The sequence below is a fragment of the Rhinolophus ferrumequinum genome, chromosome 17, assembly GCF_004115265.2.
Source record: "Rhinolophus ferrumequinum isolate MPI-CBG mRhiFer1 chromosome 17, mRhiFer1_v1.p, whole genome shotgun sequence".
NCBI classification, from domain to species: domain Eukaryota; kingdom Metazoa; phylum Chordata; class Mammalia; order Chiroptera; family Rhinolophidae; genus Rhinolophus; species Rhinolophus ferrumequinum.
Genome location: NC_046300.1, coordinates 33091163 through 33111323, shown reverse-complemented (window position 1 = coordinate 33111323; position 20161 = coordinate 33091163). Strand labels below are relative to the sequence as shown.

The 20161-nt window shown below is 33.9% G+C and overlaps 1 protein-coding gene across 4 annotated transcripts in view; it reads right to left on the bottom strand.

The window, feature by feature from the left end:
- DNAJC13 (DnaJ heat shock protein family (Hsp40) member C13) overlaps positions 1–20161 on the bottom strand; it is a 104993-nt gene that overhangs the window by 26391 nt on the left and 58441 nt on the right. For all 4 annotated transcript variants that reach the window (XR_004425461.1, XM_033132542.1, XM_033132544.1 and 1 more), the window contains 16 exons: positions 19748–19907; positions 18485–18547; positions 17238–17339; positions 15679–15783; positions 14714–14916; positions 13580–13664; positions 10725–10879; positions 10156–10201; positions 8138–8292; positions 6568–6769; positions 6330–6445; positions 5702–5780; positions 4144–4279; positions 1784–1968; positions 1271–1345; positions 106–225 (listed from right to left, as the gene is read on the bottom strand). Coding sequence is in view for 3 of the 4 variants with exons in the window: in XM_033132542.1 (XP_032988433.1) it covers positions 106–225; positions 1271–1345; positions 1784–1968; positions 4144–4279; positions 5702–5780; positions 6330–6445; positions 6568–6769; positions 8138–8292; positions 10156–10201; positions 10725–10879; positions 13580–13664; positions 14714–14916; positions 15679–15783; positions 17238–17339; positions 18485–18547; positions 19748–19907 (1987 nt within the window). In the remaining variant the exon portion in view is untranslated. The remainder of the gene's footprint in view (positions 1–105; positions 226–1270; positions 1346–1783; positions 1969–4143; positions 4280–5701; positions 5781–6329; positions 6446–6567; positions 6770–8137; positions 8293–10155; positions 10202–10724; positions 10880–13579; positions 13665–14713; positions 14917–15678; positions 15784–17237; positions 17340–18484; positions 18548–19747; positions 19908–20161) is intronic.

The window sequence follows — 20161 nt, the reverse complement described above, 5'->3', positions numbered from 1 at the left end:
AAAAATAATCTGGGGAAAACCACTTATTTGTAAATCGGAGACGGGATACTTGATAAGAAAAGCAATCGCAGACTCCCTCCAGAAAGCTGTGAAGATGAACCCTACCTTGCCGAAGTACAGCACCCGACAGAGGTCCTTGATGATACCAGGCATCTCCGTGATCTTCTCTCGGCATTCTTCGAACTGAGCGGCGACACTATAGCATTTGCTTACGTGTCCACAGACCTGCAGACAACACGACAGAGCAAAAGAAGAGTCACCTGTGCATTGCTTACTGAAGACAGCAGGAATCAAATCAGCAGCGATTCGTGAATAATGCTTACCGGTATAAATGATGCTCCAAAATGAAACAGCATTTCTATTAAATCACTAGTATTTCTGGTTAAGATTTCCTATGGACGCAAGGTTGGCACACCATGGCACTTGGGCCAAATTGATCGTGGCCTGTCTTTATATGACCAGGGAGCTAAGAATGGTTTTTACATTTTTCAAGAGTTGTAAAAAAAAAAACAAAACAACACAAAAATATGTAGTAGAGACTGTACATAGCCTGAAAACCTCAAATATTTACTCTCTGGCCCTTTATAAAAAAAAGTTCGCTGACCTCTGGATTAAAGTATTTTTGTCCAGCTTATTAACAGTGTGGAGTCAGAATTCTATTTCTGTATTGCACTTTAAAATAGACGATGAAACTCAAAAAACCTGTACTCAATTGTTTTATATTCTAAATTTTGCTGGCATAAACAAAGGGCTACATAAAAAGATGCATTCTACAATGATCTTAATGAATTTCTGATGGATTTTCGATCAAAGAATTTAACTACTATAACCATAGCAGAAAATAAGCCAATTAAAACACGAGGGATGGTGGAGGGAGGCAGAGAAGGAAATTAGGGAAGGGCATGGAAGATAAGTGAAACAAGAATGGCAAAATGGCAAATATTTAAAACTGGGTAACAGGGACATAAGGGTTCATTATATTATTCTCTATTTTTAAAAAAAATGAATTCAATAGATCACAAGTGATTTAGTGCAGTGGTTCTTAAAAGTGATACACAAACCATCAGTATCACCTGGGAATTTGATAAAAAAAGCATATTCTCGGGTCCCCACCCCAGACCCACTGAATCAGAAACTCTGTGGGCCGGGTATGGGGAAGTGAGTTCATCAAACCATGTTTTAATGAGCTCTCCAAGTGGTTCTCATAGATGTTAAAGTCTGAGCTACGTGTCTAGTGTAATTTTCTTACAACCATATGTTTCAGCCTCACCTGCACGGACATGTCACTTGGTTTACTAGAACGATTCAAGACAGACACACAGCGACTAAATGCCTCTTGTAATACCTGCAGGGAAAGAAGTCAGCCATTATGTCTCCATTCTGACTTGATGTCTGAAAAGCCTTTTCTGGTAGGAATAAAATTTAGTAACTTTTAATGTCAAATACGTGGTAAGTGAATGTTTGCTTAATTAACATTTGTTAAATAAACAAGTAAACAAAGGATTCCTGGAAGTTTTTTTTAAGTACTCCCAATAGACTACTTTGTAAACAATATTAAGTTTACCAATTTTTAATGCAATACTCATCAATTCACATTATGAAATAAAGCTCCACTTCTATCTTTAATTTTGGTACCAGAATATAGGGAATATATCGTTGTTGTCTGTTGGAATAAATTAAATTATATCAACTGAATTTGTACTTGTTGAATTCTTCATTGCCAAGAGTCACACAATGTGCCTAAACTAGCTTCCTGATAAGAACAAAGGTCATTCCCTATTACCTCAATTCCATTCTCCCTTCTGAGCTCTTCAGCATTGAGGGCTGAGCAGTTGACAGTATGGAAAGCCAGCTCTACGGCAGCAGGCAACAATGGTGATTCTTTTGAGAAAAGGAAGTCATCTGAAGTTTCCATTGTTATAGTCCTAATCAGCATGGGGTATCCTGCATATTTATAAGGCTGTAAATCTGAAATAACCAAAGGGAAGTGTTGGGAAAACAACAAACAAAACAAAAACTGATCATGCCAAGGTTTTAAGTTAATTTTGATACTATGTTCAACTATGTTGCCTTTGAAAAATGATAAAATATTCAACATCTTAAATGCCTCCTAATTCTATTAGGTTGGTGCAAAAGTAATTGTGGTTTAAAAGGTTAAAAACTGCAAACACCTCCATTACTTTTGCACCAACCTAATAGCTTATAAAAAGAAATCAAGTATAAATCCCTTGGATCTTTTCTTTTCTAGCAAATTTGCTTGGTTGATTTCTCTAAAATGTTTCCACTAATAAAAGAGTATTTTCTGGTAGATTAACTGAACTTAATATGTAGTGGTTTTGATCCTTTGCAGAATATTTACTTTCTATGATGTCTGTGTGATCTTTGTAACTTTTCACCTGATCATAGACAGCAAGCCATAGCCAAGGCACCAGAGTGTATTAACAATCATGATATTCATACCTTTTGTAAAGAAGAGATAATGAGAGACATTTGATTTAAATGAGTGAATATTTTATATCCTACTTTCTGAATAAACAAGTATATTTTCTTCCTATTTCACCAGTTATCGTAAAATAAACATTTGAAAACAGTGAATATAATTTGTTACTAGAAATACAAAACAGAAATATGAACTGTAATTGGCTAGCTCCATGCTTTGATAAGTAAATTTAAAAGCGAAAGCTGAAATGTAGAGGTACCAAATTGCTCTGTTCTTTTTCTCCTTTTTAACACTAATATGTAAGGCAGGAATATGCAAATTAATTGGCTGTGATTTTATAATTAACTCTATAATCCCACTTGAAATCAGCATAAAGATTTTGCCTTTTGAGGACGACCAATAATCTGCTTTAAATTAACTCATTTCTAAAATGGCTTAAGAAATAAAAAGCCCCTTGAAATTGGTCCCAGTAGTCCTAACACATACATATACAGGTGGTAAGAAAGAAAAGTGAATTAAGTTTGAGTCCTATCAGATCAGGTCCCTACCCCAGGACTCACTGGGTATAAACCGCCCTGGGAAAAGTGGAAGAAGCAGCTTGAAAAAACACTCTGACCTTGACATCAAACCAATGGTGAGCCACAGCTGCACCTTGTGGCTAGTACTGTTATCAGTCATTAAAAAAACCCCGATAGTTTGAAGGATGTCTTTAAACTCTTTCTGATTAGTAATAAATGCCATATAACTAACTACTTCCAAATGTGTTGTGGTCGATTCATATGCAAAAGTGAATCCATCAATCATTACTCTCTAATAACCCAACTGCTAGATTCCCTTGCTGTCCCCTCCAATTCGTACTTAAATTGCAACTCCACTTGTTTTCAATTACCCAGCAGTCCTCCTGCTTATCTCAGATCCCCACTGTCCTCTCTTCTTTTTCTCCCAACATCGTTCTACTGAGCAAATGAACTCCCACTTCGTGTGGTAAGCCAAGTTCAGTTCCCAAGCCAATGGACACCAGCCGTATTGAACCTAACTCCCCACCACAAAGTCTTAAAAGTTTTCAACATACGCCCAGCTTTTTGGCTGCTACTGTTAGGTCTACTGCAAATGGTCCTGCAAACATGCTAGAAATTCCCAATAACCCAGCACACTGCAATCACAACTATTTCATCTATAACAGTATTTTTCAAACTGAGGATTTTGAGAGCTACCTTAGGAAAAAGGGGGTGTGAAGAGAAGTATATGATCATTTCAAAAATTTCTATTGCTTTTTAAAGACCAGAACACTCATGGCATTTTCAACCTTCACAGACTTTTGGAGTCATGATAGGCCCAGTCTTTCCATATGTGATTTAAGAACATTAAATGATCCTTAGATTCCAGAAACATTTTAGATCTCATTTAATATGTTTGCTGCTAAATGGCTAAACACAAAAACTAATCAAGACGCTCCAAGGAATGGAAATGTCCTTCAGGAAGGAATAATGAAACCTTGGTGGAAATGCAAAACATTGAAAACACAGCTAAGAAGTGGGAGGAATAAAACCAACAACATTTTGGGCTTTCCTATGGAAAACTACTCTTTTGCTGTATTTAAAATGTGATTCCAAGAGTTTGCAATAATAATTATAAATCTATTCAAGTATGAGGTAGAAACAAGTAACATGGCAGAAATTAAAATTTGAGAACACATGCTTTACCTTCTTTATGACGGTTGAAGAGGATACTCTGTGTTTTCAAAATTAAAATTATATTCTCTGGATCTGGTCCATCCACTATTTTTGCTGATTTGGTACATAAAAATTCATATGCTTTATTTACTTTTTCAAACATATCCTGTAGTAACCGAAGATAATTAACTTTTAATTTGGAAGATTTGAAATCACAACTTAAAACAGAACACGAATGGTTTATATTTTATCAATAACTTCTTCAGCTATTATTTTGTTTTGCTTTTTTACATTGAAGAATTCATTCCAACTGTCATCTAGCTGCTATACTTTTAAGGTGAAACTTTTTCCCCCAAATAGCTATACAATGATCTCAACACCATTTACTGGAAATTTCTTCTTTACTGGTTTATACCATAAATATTATATTAAACTCATACACACTAGAGACAGTTTCTAAGTTGCTATAAAAATAATTACATGACCTACTGTTTATTGAGTTACATTTATTTATTTACAGTTATTGAGTACTGTAGCAGGCACTGTACTAAGTGCTTTGCATACATTATTTCATTTAATCCTCAAAACAGAATGTGAGGTGTTAACCATTATTCTCATTTTTTTAGATGATGTTAAATTACTTCCCTAAGGTCACAAAGTTAATTGGTGATAGAGCTAAGACACCCAGATATGATTCCTAAATCCGTGCTCATAAACTACTACCCTATATTATGCTCCTTGGTCTATATGTTGATTTTTGTGCCAGTATCATATTATTTTACTGTTATAGCTTTATGGAGTGTTATGATATGGTGATTTCAAAATTTCTTTCTATCTTGATTGTTTTCTCTCCCAGATGAAACTGAATTGCTAAATATTTCTCAAAAGTATCGTAGGCTTCTGATTTAAAATGTCTTCAACATATAAAAGCAGCATCTTTTCAATATTTTCTTCCCATTCAGGAATATTGTCTGTCTCTAAAAACAATACTGAACTTGAAATCAGTGGAAATTACTCCAAGTTTCTAGCAATTGAGTATTAATCCTAGTTTTAACGGTTCTTATTTCATTTCATCTTTTATGAATTCCCACTGGTATTTTCCAGTAGGAAACTGGAAGAGGCAGGACTGGGAATGCTGGCAGCAGATGACTTTAAGTCTGAACCAAAATTTCTACTTTTTCAGTTAGAGTAATGTGAAGTTGGATATAATTAGAAAAAAATAAATTACCCAAAGCAATCTTGATGGCAATGGTATCACCTACAAATGAATTAAATTCAACCACATTTCTAACTTTCAATTATTCATACAATTGCTCATTAGAGTTAACTCTCAAACAGACATGGGTAAGGAGAGAGAATAAAATCCCTAAGTTACTAGTAACAATGGCAGTCCTTTTGATATACTGAGGGAGGACCATTCATGCAAAAAACATGGGCACATGGGCTATAAGTTAATTAAACACACACTGGGCATATATTATGAGGCAGATACTGGCACAGAGGATTAGTATATCTTTTCTCTTTCTAAAATAGTAAAAGAGCAAAAGGAAGTCAACCCAAAAGCCCTGATTCCAAAGGCATTACATACCCTGCCTTCTGGATTCTTATCAGGATGGTACTTTTGTGCAAGTCTGAAGTAAGCTTTTCTAATCTTGCTCTCATCATGCCTGTTAAATAGGAAAATTGTATGAACACAGTAAGGTAAAAAAAAAAAAAATATTTATAATCATCTAAAATGATGTTTTAAGAACCTTCTTTTATTGTACATGATCATATAATAGGTACCAAATTAAATCCAGTTAGACTTAAGTAAGATTATTCTTTCTACGTTATCTTTACATATAAAAGATAAAACCTAAATTTTCCCTATGCAAGGTTATCATTCACTTCCAATTACAAAATCATATTTGAGGTTTGAAGAACTTTTTAAAAACTAGTTTTTTAGAATACCCCTTTGAACTTTATAATTCTAAGTTATTTTAACTATCAGTCTTGCTGAAAATGTACAAATTCAGTCTATACTTAAGAAAATATCTTTGAAACTATTTTTCGCTAACATACCTATTCTACTATAAAACTTTACTGATAGAGTGAATCTGCAGTCTTTCCTAAGCATCTATCATTTAGTGTCCTAAGCATGCTGCTATCAAATCTCTTCCCCACGTATGACATCAACTGCAAGAGGCAAGGGGAAGATAATACTGAAAATCACTCACGGCCCTTGTCCTTGAGGGAGATTGAGCACTTCATAAGCATCATCTATTGACATCGTAGGTGGCTTCTTTTCTACTTCCTTCTTCCAAGCATCAAGAGTGTCTTTTAGAAGTTTAACCTTAAAAACAGGATTAAAATTTGTATCTATTAAAATAAAATTATTTCACAATATAATTTTTAAGTTATAACCTTGTGCTATTTTTATAATTTAAGAAGGCACAAATTAATCTGCTGACTTACCGGGTCTTTAATTGGCCAATCTGGGAACCGGAGTGTATCACAAAGTTGTTTGAGGTAATAAATATTACAAAATAATTCATTTTCTAGTTGTGGATAGTTGATAACCGGGATAGGACAATACTGATAAAGTGCTCTCGTGTTACTCTGAAGACGAGGTGTGAAATCAGCAAGATGGGTGGCAATCTTCTCTATCATGAGGCGCCTACAATTATAAAAGCTCTCCAAGCATTAGAAGAGATTAATTTTAAAGAAAAGGTCAAGACAAGTAATCATGCAAGATAATTACATGGATCTTCTTTAGAGTAACTCAATTACTGGTCTCCAATAAGAGCTCGCAAGAATGTTACACAGGGTATTCTAAACGTATTGTATAAAAACTCTCAATGGATATAAATTTATTCGTGATACCTATCTACAAAGACCATCAAGAAAAAGGCTGATATTACTAGTCCTTCCTATTGAAAAACCACTCATGAGATAGTTAAATGGTGTGAAATCTGCCTGCACAACAGCATAGCCGGGAACTCAAATTAGCTCCCACCCCAAAGAAACTCACTGCATGGTGTTTATTTTAGTTAACTTCCCACAATCTGGAATCTGGCCCTCAGTTAAGCAGAAACTGGATTTGATCAGTACTCAGAGAGCTACATCTTTTAGATGGGGTCTCATTAATCAATCTCAATAGAAAAATATTACACAGAAAAACTGTGTTGTGAATTTATTCCTATATATTTGTTCCCAGTGAAAAATATGACTGTCATACAGAATACATTCAAATTGGTGACCAGCACATGCCAAGCCTATACCTAGCAGAGAAGCCAAATGATAACCAGCAGGTGGCACTGTGAGTGTGAAATCAGCCAAACGAGAGTGAGTAACTAAGATAACCTGCCACCCAGCTGAGGATTGAGGGCTTCTCCACAAGGAGGTAGGCTTGACACTGGGACTATGAAGTACCAAGCCTTTCCTGAAAAGAGCCTGTCTGGACACTGACATCTATCTATTTCTGGGCTTCTCCTTTTTCTTGGTCTCCACAGGCTTTTCCTATGGCGTTCCTCTCCTAATCAGGACATTCTTTCGGAATGCTAACCTCCAGATTAAGGTCAAAATGTGCTGGCTATACAGCTCTCCTTCTAAAATGATTTTGAGTATCTCTCGTCTGATCCATTGTATGTAGGCATAGTTTTAAATTAGTGGAATACAGTTCTATTTCCAAATACCCAGGAGGTGTGTCTTGATTTTATCCCTATATATTCCATACAAACGTATTCACTGCCCCAAATTTTACCAGTTCTACAAATTGATTTAAAAAGCACCAGTGGTAAAATTAAAAAAAAACAAAAAAAAATAAAAACTCTCCCCTTACATAAAGCTCATTCAATCACAGCAGTTTTGTCAAACCATGTTAGAATAGAAAAATGCTTACGGCCTTGCCACTTGTTGTCACTTGATTTGGCACCAGTAACTACTGTAGCTTTAGAGATTACGCAACTAGTGAAAGCAGTTCTTTTAACAAGAGTCAAACCAGATAGCAAGAGGCACAGATTCTGGGTATCAACTGACTGTTTACCTCATTTCACTGCTCCAGATGGCTTCCGGAGTGTCAAATTCTCCAAGGAAAATCTCGGAAAACTTTTCAGGCTCATAATTTTCTAAGTAACAAACCATAGCTTCTGGTAGGATGTGCCCAAGGATACTTCTTTGAAAAATATCTTGTCCTTTTGTCTTTAAACCAAAACAAAATGTAGTCAGAAATACTAAAGCTATCTTTCAATTTTCTGATAAAATTATGGTTAATAAACACTAAGAAAGAGAACTGGTACAAATTGCTTATATGCTTTGGAAATTTAGATAGAAATATAGCAAAATGTGAGGTGCATGGTATAAACTCAGGGTCTTGGCATGAGCTCAACAGTGGAAGTAACAGCCTCTAGCCCTGCAGCAGCCTTAGCCGCCGCAGGTGTCAGGTGCTGCCAACATTATTTAGGATGACTGGCCTTGGACCATGTACAACAGGACTGGACAACACAAGAAAGATGTGGCAAAGATTTACATTAATTATTCTGTGTTACACTGTTGGCTGCAGTTCCCACCTGTACCTGCTTCTGTTTTCAAAAACAAGTAAGTCCAGAAAATCAAGATCTTAAAGAGTCTGTCCTCATGCAGTGTGGCTAGAATTTAGATGGAGAATTCCTATTCAAGGTAATTAAAATCAACTATATTAAGAACGTCATATTCTCTGGCTAGTCAAAGGGAGTCAGGGTAATGATCACATTTAATCATACTAAATTTTTAAACTCATTTCTTTACCTGATGGAAATAAAATCCTAAAGACTATAAATACTTTTCTTATTTCCTCCTAGGCAAATTAAGGATATTCTATTTCTCTAGGATATGACAAAAAGATGGAAAAAACCCAGACGTGCTTTTACCAGTGCAAAGAAAAATACAACAATGAGTATTTTCAGGCTTTCTGCTAATAAAAGTCATAAATTCACTATCTGTTAAACTTTTGGGTGAAGAATTGTTTGTTCTATTCTTTAGGATACTATTATTTGGTAACTCCTGCACCCAGAGTTCCGCTATACACAAACACTGCTTTGCTGTAATTATTCAAAATATTGTTAGGTGAAATGACATATATGTTTCTCATATTATAAAATTTGAAAAAAGATTACATGCATAGCTACATAGAAAAAACAGGGGGAAAAAGAATGTCAAAAATGCCTAAAGCTACATTAAGTGGTAGCATTAGAGACAATTTTTTAAAAACTTTTTTTTATTTGTATAAAGCTGTGAAAATTACACTGCCATGGGCATCACAGCATTAACATTATTAGATAGATTACTTTCTCAGACTTCACTGGCTTCTCTAGATAACATGCAGATGGTCTAGCGTCTACTATCAAAGTGGTATATTCCTTGGTTAGTCTCCTAAACAGTGGTGTAGTTCTGATTTATTCTTCCGCTCTCAATAAAATCTGAAAACCAGTGCTCCATGAAAAGCCTAACAAAATTTGAAACACCCTTCAGTTATGTGTTGACAATAAATATCTCTGCAACTGTAGGCATAAAGTTTCAAGGTGTCAAATCTACCTTGATAAATCTCATCTTTTTCTTGATTCCTAATTTTCCTCCTCAGTAAAATAGCAACACTTAGGAACACCTAAAAAGTAGCTTCAAAAAAGTAGCTTCTGCCACCTTGGGATCTGAACAAAAACAAAGTTGAGGTCTTAATGAATGTAAGCTGACTATATGAGACTCAGGTATATAATGAATTATTTATGAAAATTACAAATCCAAATTTTACACAAAGAAAACAAGTTATATTCACAGTGATATCAGGTTTATAATTTACATCTTCAATTTCAACATTAAGTCTAATGGGCAACATTTCTTTTCATTTAAAAAATATAGGCTTAGACTTCCTATGCTAAAGGTATTGCAAGGAAATGTAAAAAAATGAATAAAACAACACCTGCCCTCAAGTGCTTATAATCTAGTAAACATACACAGTGCAGGAAACTTTGTTGCCACGACGGCTTACCCAGTGTTAAATTATACATTCAGAGGATTCACCTGGCTTACCTCCTCTGACTTGAAAGCCTGTTTGGTATGTGTGTACTTCAAAAATCTAGAAAAAAAAAAAATTAAATTACTTATTAGATATAAGAGCTGATTGAGATTTAGTAACCTTAGTTTTATACATATGAGGTATTTACATATAAATAAAAGCGATAAAAGGCAACTTGTAAATCCATATCCCCAAAATGTTTAATTTCTAATTAAGGCAAAAACTTAATTAGAAAGATTTTAAAATTATGATCATATTAAGGTTATATAATAATGTGAACAATTATCTAATTACAAGAAAACAAGTAAAATGTATAATTGCACATACAGTATGAATATATGATTACATTAAATATGTACATTGAAATACTAGATACAATTCTTACGTTAGACGTGGTAAAGTGATGTAATACTGAGTCATTTTTCCCCCTATTCTTCTAATTCCCAAATTTTCAGACTTATAAATTACTTTTACAATTAAAAATTTAATAAAAGTAGTGTGGTACTCACACACAAAAAAAAATCAATCTGTCCATGTATAATTCAAATAATAATTTAAAACAGATTATCATTAGAGTTCTTACCGAGCAACAGGAAGCACATTGGAACCTGTATACATCATAATGAAGAAAAATACTCCACTAAGATAAAGACGAGGTAACTGTGGGTTATCTTGCATGATATGGGATAACAAAATAGCAACCTTCTCAACAAGGATGGGGTCAAACGTCAGCAGTAGCTAAAAAAAGAGAAGTTTTTGTTATTGGGTTGTAAAAAACTTGCAATATCATCATTCATTTTAGGTTTATGTATTTCCTGTGCTGAGGTTATAGTTTCTTATATGTAGTAAGTTACAAAATAAAACTCCATGGAATTTAGTAAGCTTATCTACCAGACTGTAAAAAGATTTGAAAAACGATTCATTTTACATTTAATGCAGATATAGTAAAATACTGAGAATTGATAATAATTTATTCAGAGAACACCCAGACATGCCTGAAGATGTTCTGTCATGATTGGAGGTAAAATTGTTTCTTGTGCAGAAATCTTCCTGAATGGACTCCTTTTTAATGACGAAAGAAAAAAGAAAAGCAGCTATGCTTTGGGTTATTTTCAATTCAGCTGAGTGGATGTGAAACATCCCCCAAAGAGTATTTGAGAACTCAAGGAGCAGAGCAGAGAACACTATCAGTAAAACAGCACTAAATAATAGCTCTACAAGGGTAGGTAGAAGGCAAGAGGGTAATTGAATACCAGCAGGACTTTTATTACCAAAAAGTACCAAAAGATGTAGTCTCCAGAAATATGAGCTACAATACTGAAGGGAATATCTGGGACTACAGTAATCAATCTGGGCTAAAAAAAAAAAAAAATCATACACTACTGCTATAACTAAACACTTGATAAAGAAATTTAGTAAGTTCTATCTTAATAAAAAGTGGCATTTCAATTTTCTGTAAACAATTACTTCCAAAGAATCCCGAATTGGGGGTCCAGAGCTACTCGTACAAAAAAAAAAAATTATAGTAACAAGAGAAAGTACTATCTCAGATTAGGGGGTCAAAGTTCTAGATTCAGATATGAGACTGAATAGCTACTATGTCTTAAGTAAATATTTTAAATTTCTCTGTTTTAGGGTCTTATCTGTTCAACCAGGTATTTAGATTAATTGGTTAGTACTATGACATATTTTACAAAGGAAAAATTGAGATATGGTAACACAGGATTTTCCCTAGTGTTAAAGGTGGTTGTAATTCAAGACTTGACATCACTTTAACAAAAATATGGGAGTTAGCAGACAAAGCCCCAAAATATTTGAAATTGTGACTGTACCAGAAGACCTAGGACATTCACTAGTATCTCACTTGCATCTTAAGACTATTCTAAAAATTCGGAAGCTATGCCAAATAATAAAACGTGATTGCTCTTAAAGTCAAATGAAGTCCAGAAATCTGTACCAACCATTACAAGTAATGTTCCTGAAAACTATTACTGCCTGTCTGTGCTTAGCAAGATTAAGGTCTCCCAAAATACAGAAAATTAAGTTAAGATTAAGGAAAAATAAAACAGCTTCTCAAACGTATTTTTTGAACTCAGCATTAAAAATATGTAGGAGGCATATATTGTTAAAAGCAGCTAGATTTATAAAATTTTTCTCTTGAATCATTTTAATTGTTTAGATATTACTAAAAATTTTGGTTACACTAGATCTTCCCCTCCCCAAAACTTCACGTTATGTTGACCACAGCTCTTAAAATTTGTTTTTCAGTAATCCCTTCCTGTTCTGAAATTCAACAGCGTTTGCATTTACTTCTTTCCTTCAGTTTCATGGGTCTTGGAAAAATGTTCGGGAGAGGTAGATTCTCCAGGCACAGTCCTTTATCTATATGCCGAGAGGGTACAAAATAGCAAATAAATCCCTCTCCTTGCACCACCTCCCATACGCAGCCCCCAGTCCTCTAAGCTGGGGTGGTGATGGGTTATAAGAAACAATAACTGTAGGGCACTTTCATTTAAGCATCTGAATAGAAACGTCCACAGTAGAAAAAGCGTACCAATTTTGGTGCAGGTATGCTTACGTAACAGAAGTTGGGAGGGAAAACAGTTGACAGGGCACTGTCACTATATTCAGTCTTCTTATCAATGATTTACACAGGCACTTACATATTGGTGAATGTAAAAATATACAAACTAACTCTCCCCTCCCTTTTCACACCAATGTACAACTGAGACACAAATGGCACAAGTTACTGGCATATACTTTGAAGTCACACCATGTGTGATTAATATTAAAGAATGGATTTGAGAACACAATCACCAATAGACAGGACAAAAACAATGACTGGAAATCTTTGGGCCCTGACTTATTTGGGTTGAATGCTCATCTGGAATTTAGGTAGCTTAATTCCCAAAGAGCAGAATAATGAGAAAACAAGAAAAGCTACTTTAGTATGTCCTACATAACTCCAGCTCAGTGCTTTGGATCAGTCGCTATCCATGAAAACATAACTGAGAAGAGTCCAACTCTGAGGCAAGCTGATGAGACAGCTGTATCTCATAAGACATAACGCGCCACGCCACATCTGTGGCCTGCTGGCGTGCTTCCCAGAAGTCCCAACCACATCAGCCTGCACCATAAACTAGAGTACCTTTCCGTTATTGCAGTGGTGTGATTGTAAGAATAGATAAGAAATAAAACCTTCTGAGAATAATTCTGGAGTCTGGAGGCTTCCCATGTTTAGCTTCTTAAATACACGATCTTCCACAGCATATTCAGAATATCAAGTCAATTAGGAGTAAGTGAAATAAATGTATTTAGGGTTCAGGCTTTTTGAAAATGGAATAGACTACAATAAAACAAAGCCTGGGGCTTGTAGTAAAATTAAGAAAAATGATTCTCAAAATATTGTTCCTAATTTGGTAACATAAAAGTACTCACCTGAATAATATGAGGAAGGCAAGCACTGTCTGACAGCAATCTTTTCACTCTGGGTAAAGGCCGAATGATGGCATTGTCTTGATCCCTAAAAAACATTTTCTAAGGTCAGCTTTTAATACATTTATTAAAATTGTATGTTCAGAGCATATGATATTCTACCAGGCATGTTACCTTCCTTTTTTGTTAATGAAGGCTAAATTCTCACACAGCTGGGAACATGATTAGGTATTATGGTTTAAATCTATTTGGCTGCTTAATATGACTTCGTTTCCTTCCATAAGATTTTCTTGAAAAACAGTATCCTAGAAGAGCCAAGACTCTTATTTATTATTTAATTGATTAAACTTGGTGCTGCCCAACACTGTCAGTGGGTATTTCCCCCCAAAGGGTATATGAAATTTTGTCACATAAATTTAAACCTTAACTACTCGCAGTATTTTCCAAGTATAGCCTTAATTTTAGATATACATTACTTCTAAATGCTAATTATATGGTTTTAAATCTAATCTGAATTTTCAAGAGAAATGGAACCATGAAAGCCTCACGTTACAAAATTAACAGGTTCTGAATAGTTTCTATCACAAAATATCTTTAGTATAGTAATAAAACAAAATGATGTATACACTATTTGACATGAAAAGTTCCATTTAAGGGTCATAATTGCTATTATCACTGAATAACAAATTCTCACCATATCTTGGGGCAAGATGTAGGCCTAGACTCATGTTCTTACACCAGAAGTGGCTAATCTGACAGACTAGGAGCTGGCACTCACCATCTACAAACTGTAGTACGTTTATATCAGAAGTTCATACCTGATTCACATGAATGGCAACTGTTATTGTTGCTAGAATGTACTTAGTAAGTCTTCATTCTGTAACATTAGTTGAACTCTCTCAGAGAAAGCTGCTTTTTAGCTACTTTATCAATATAACTTGAAAATTCTTTCTTTCTATTTCAGAAAGTACCAAAATTCAAAGCAGCATTCCTCCAAGGCCACAAATGGAACACCTCTGCTGTAAATCACCAGAGGGATCCCATGCCATCACCGAGGAAGCATCCACACAAGTGGGGAGAACAAGATGCTTAAGAGTCCCTCCCTGTTATCCATGGAACTGTTCAATTACATTTTACCTGCTTGGAAAATATCCACACATTGTGATCAACATGTTCAGTATAAGGGTAGCAAGGTCAGTTTCATTTAATACAGACTGTCCACTGGCTAACAGACACCACTTAAGCTGGGGTATTGCCTGAAGTGGTCGCCATCCATCCATGCCTTGAGCCCAGCATCTCGTTTTTGCATTTAACGTTCCTTTGGTCCACAATTCTTGCATCTAAATGAAAGCAAGGCATCATTATTACAGAGTAAAATGAAAAGGTTTGCTAATGTTTTCTATTTATAGTAAATACAAACTATGAAATAAACATGTTGAAGTTCACTATTACAGAACAACAAACTTCTGTTGACAGGCCTTCAGGAACCCAAATCTGGCAACTAATATAAGAAAACAACCATTTAGCTGGTCCACCTGCAGAATATAAGAAATACTGGAAAAAATAAAAACAGTAGGTGGAGTGTAAAATGGCAAAATTATACAAACAGAAGGCTTGGTCTTCTATAAAAGTATGTTTGGCTAAATTGCGATTGAGCCTGGGAGGCTGAGGAAGGGAAGGCAGGATCAAACGTCAGCAGATGTTAAGACAGAAATTGCCTTTGAACTGTACAAGCAATTTTTAATGAATTTCAGGGTGCATATTGAAACTTTCCTCTTCATACCGTACAAAAGCATTATAGTTTGACATAATTATTAAGGTAGCGATTGTTATATAAAATTCATTAAAAACCTGAGTGTTGCCTATATAACAACTGCTTTTAACGATACGATTTGAAGACGTGAGCGTGTGCCTGTGTGTTTGTGTTTCTCTAGAAATGCAAGCCATCTAATCTGTCACATGGAAATGGAATGGCAGAGCCCTTGGAGCTGGTGACAGTAATTCAAATCACAGTTTTAAAATATTCCAACATGTCTATGTATCATAAGCAGTGGGGGGCATAAGAAAGGCCAAGACTTTCATGACAAGTTTAAGACACATACCTCATGAAATCCATATGGGCCACTCCTTTCTTTGTCTGCGTTGCCAAAGTACCATTCCTTTTCACTCTCTCTTTTCATATCTGGAGCAGCTTCGATTACATTGCTCTAAGTTTTAAAAAGACTGTTATTTTTCAAGACAGAAATTTAAGCAGAGAGATGTCATAAAAAGTTCCACAGTACTAATTTCTTGCGTTTTCTTCCGTTAGCAATTAACCTAAAATTTTAAGAGACCTTATTTTAAGAGTTAAGGATTAGATGCCTAACGTAATAGTCCAGAAAAGGGACTTCCTTATTAATACGCATTTGAAGTAAATGGGTACCTACATTCACCTGGCAATCTAAGCTAAATTCAAAGGCACATTGCACATTTCTAACGATCATTAATAAGTACTCAGGGCAGGAAAATTTTAATAGCAAAGAATATTGCAAATAGCTATAAAATAAACATATACCATTAACCTTAAAACACAATGCTCAAAATAGTAAAATTCTTCTTTTAAGGGAAAAGCTCATCCCAACTAAAAATTTCAATAATCTTAAGAGTTAAACTGCCAACAGGCAAGTTTCTAGTGCTTTTACACACTTGGTTTCAATCTATTACCCTCAACAAAGATAATTCTTATAATTTCATATATAAATGTTTATGAAAATCTAAAATAGAATTTTTATGTAATTAGTGTATGTTATTAAAACATAGTTTTTAAATGTTCTCATAACTATAAGCTTTCAGTCACTCATATAGAGAAGGATAGCACAGTAGTTAAGAGCATAGACTTCTGGGTTCTAGCTTTGTCTCTGTTCCTTATTAGGTGACCTTGGGCAATATACTTAGCCTCTCTGTTCCTTAATTTCCTCATCTGTAAAATGGGAGGGCTGTTGGGGGATTTAAAGAGTTAACATATTATGTGTACTGGAACAGTACCTGACACACCGTGATGCTATACAAAAATTACAATTACTATTATTCATACCTGATAATAGAAAATGCCATACTCTAAATATTCAAACAGTACTTTTGTTCACACTTCAGCCAAAATGTAACATGATACATCTCCTCATACCAGATTAAACAAAAATAAAACATAACACCAAAATAAAAAACAATGAAATCACCAATGAGCTAAACATAGATCTCTTCTGTAAGTTAGGTTTCAGGAAAAAAAGAGGTCTTTTAGCAGAGACTAGCAGCTCTGTCCTCTTAATGGCTGGTTTCAATTAAAGTCCCCATATATTCTCACTGATTGTCAATGCTAAACGTTCTAGTTACATAACTGACAAAATACAGTGTAATTCCTAAAGAGATGCAGTTACTCTAAAAGACAGCAAGAGACATTCGAAAAAGAAAACGGGATCATCACTGTCCATTTTGGATTGTTCTGACAGTTAGTCTACCTTTTTGCTGTGACTCAATGTCCCAGGCACTGGTACTATCATAATTGTTAGAGAAATACATTCATGGCCACAAATATTGACATATTTCTAGATTTTTATCATTCCTTTGATCCTAAAATTATACTCCAAGAATGTTAACCTTGTAAAATCTAAATAAGCATGGGTACCTGCAGTGGAACTGTAGCTCGGCTCACATGGAGATGTGCAAGGGTTAGCAAGTCCACGAGGATTCGAACCCCATTTGAATCCATGAGATCCTTAACATTTTTCTAGAAGACAAAAACATGTCTGCATAATCTAAAATCTTTCTCTCCAATAGATACTAGTACCTTAAATTCTCACAAAGAATAGAATATTTGAAATCTCTTTGGAAAAATTAACACACAACTGGTCTTAACATTTTCATGATTTTGTGTTCAAACAACATGAATTCAGATAAGAACAGCACAGCTGTATTACAAAGAGATCACATAAAGAATTTTTGACATACATATATTCAGTGCAAAACAAAACAAAATAAAAATAGGGAAACAAATTAAAGCCTGGAAGGAATAATATCCATGTAAACTGTCTAGTTCTACAATTAGCCTGCATTTTCCAAGATCTTTTTGTTAATAAACAAATTATTCTATAATCAGAAATAAAATCTGATACATTAAAAAACTTTTTTATGTTCTAGTATGTTTTTGTAAACTTAAAACTGGTAACTTCTTAGAAGTTAGAAGAGATTACAATTTAAATTAAATTTTCTTAGGACTCGTTAATTATACTTCATTTCAAAACATTTTCATTATTTACTGAAAGAGAATAAAACTAAGCAAATTAGTGTCATTATCAAAAATTTAATAAAATACCTGCGAACTTCATTCCAAAATCATGTAATTGTGAATTACTGTTACACGTATTACAACTATTCTTATTAGAAACCAGCACAAACCTATTAAAATGTCTTAAAAAAGAAAATGTGAAGAGCTACAGTGACCCTTCATGTCTTCAAATTACTTAAAAATGTATATTGATAAATTAAAATGTACAGTGATAAATACACATCATCTGAATATACACTGATGTATTAAAAACTTTTCATTTTATGTCAAGCATTTTATTATATTTAAAATCTAATCCTAAAGATTCCCTAAAGAAAACTCAGCTAACAACTTCACCCCTCATTATTCTTCACTTAGAATTTTATCATTAATTTAATCAGTATCAATAATATAAAGTCAGAATATATAGGGAACATCTGGCAAAACTTTTTATTTCTAGGAGTTGAGAGCTGACAGAGCTTTCTGATCTAAAAAGAGAAGAAAAGAATCATATCTGGATAATTAACTCACACTGTAATGATTTATCTTTTTGTTACATACTCATGTGACTGACTTAGAAATAACATATTTATTAAAAAATACTGTACCTTATTAAGGATTAACTTGTTAAGGAAGAGGATCAACCTATCTCGTTCAAGTTTATCTGTGCACTATTGAAATAAATGAGAAGTTTGTCAGGAGTTAACAGAAACACAAATTAAAATATTATCATCACTGAACAAAATCAATCAACTGCCAATAAGAAATAATGTCATCTTTTAAACATTAAGAAAATCAGAAGACTGTCAATTACTACAATTCCTCAATGTCTTATTCTCTGCAATTTTATATAACTCGTCTAATCTCCTTAGAAAGATAGATATTTTAAGTCATAAACATTACTTTAATATACAGCTTTAAGAATATATGTAAAAATTACAATAAATCAATCCAAATAACACTTTTGAATTAAGTAAATATTCTAAAGAATTGATTATCTTGTTTCACATAAATCACATAATGATGAACAAAAACAAGATAGGAAATGCTATGTCACAAGTACTCAGGTTCATTAGGATAACAGTGAATTAAATTCAATATTGCAATATGTGCAACAGCAAACAATAAAGATTTTTACCCGGTTAATGTTATTTTCTAGGTATGTTGTGTGACCTTATTCAGAATCAGTTTTCTAATCTACAAAGCATGATTGACAGCTGAGATGATTATAACAAGCACTGATGGCCTTTTTTCAAAATCAGTGAAATGGTTCTAAGGCAGTTCACTGAAATTTAAATTGTTAAATGAGGAATATAAACACAAATAAAGGAATGAAGTATATACACTGCAACAAGTAGGTAACACTCAAATTTGAGCTACACAATGGATAAACTGATCAATTTGTTCTTTCTACCTACCATGCTCAAGTGTTAAATGACAAATTCCAAAATTATACCAATTCAAGGTTCCTTTTTTTTGGTTATCATTGCAGTGCTAAAAAGTTTTATCTTCACTCATTTGAAATTTATAAGCTAGCATTATTTAAAACTTTTCCAAAATAGAAAACCAAAAGTACATACAACTCTAAAAATCACTATTTCTTTTATACACTTGTCCATCTCATCCACACTTAAAAATTGGCAAATAGGTCACTAAAGTCATTCAAAAGCAGCAACTGAAAAACATAAACTGACATGGACAGATACTAACCCATTAGTCATTTTCCTATTCATTTAACTTATATTATACTTAAATAAAACTCATGAAGTTATGGTAACAATGTGATCAAACCATTTAAATGTAGTAGTTTTAAAAATTTAACATGTATCCCAATGACACTAGCAAATAGTTTCCTTAAATGATATCCTTACCCTCTCTAACATTCCAATGATATATCTCGTATCTGTAAAAGGTCCTATTTCTTCATGACATCTGCCATAAACAATAGCAAGGGCTTGTAAACATAAACACTTCATGTTTACTTTTGGAGTGAGCAGGAAACGATGATACAGCTCATTGAAAAATTCATACCTAAGTTAAAAAATTCACAGCAGGGTTAGCCATGAAACTAACAGTGAAAACAAATTTACAGTAGTTCCAAACCCCCATCCTTGGGGAATATGTCCCAAGACCCCCAGTGGATGCCTGAAAACAAGTTAGTAACAAATCCTATATATACTGTTTTTTCCTATACATACATATCTACGATAAAGTTTAGGCACAGTAAGATTAACAAATAGCTAATAATAAAATAGAACAATTATACTATAATAAAGTTACATGAA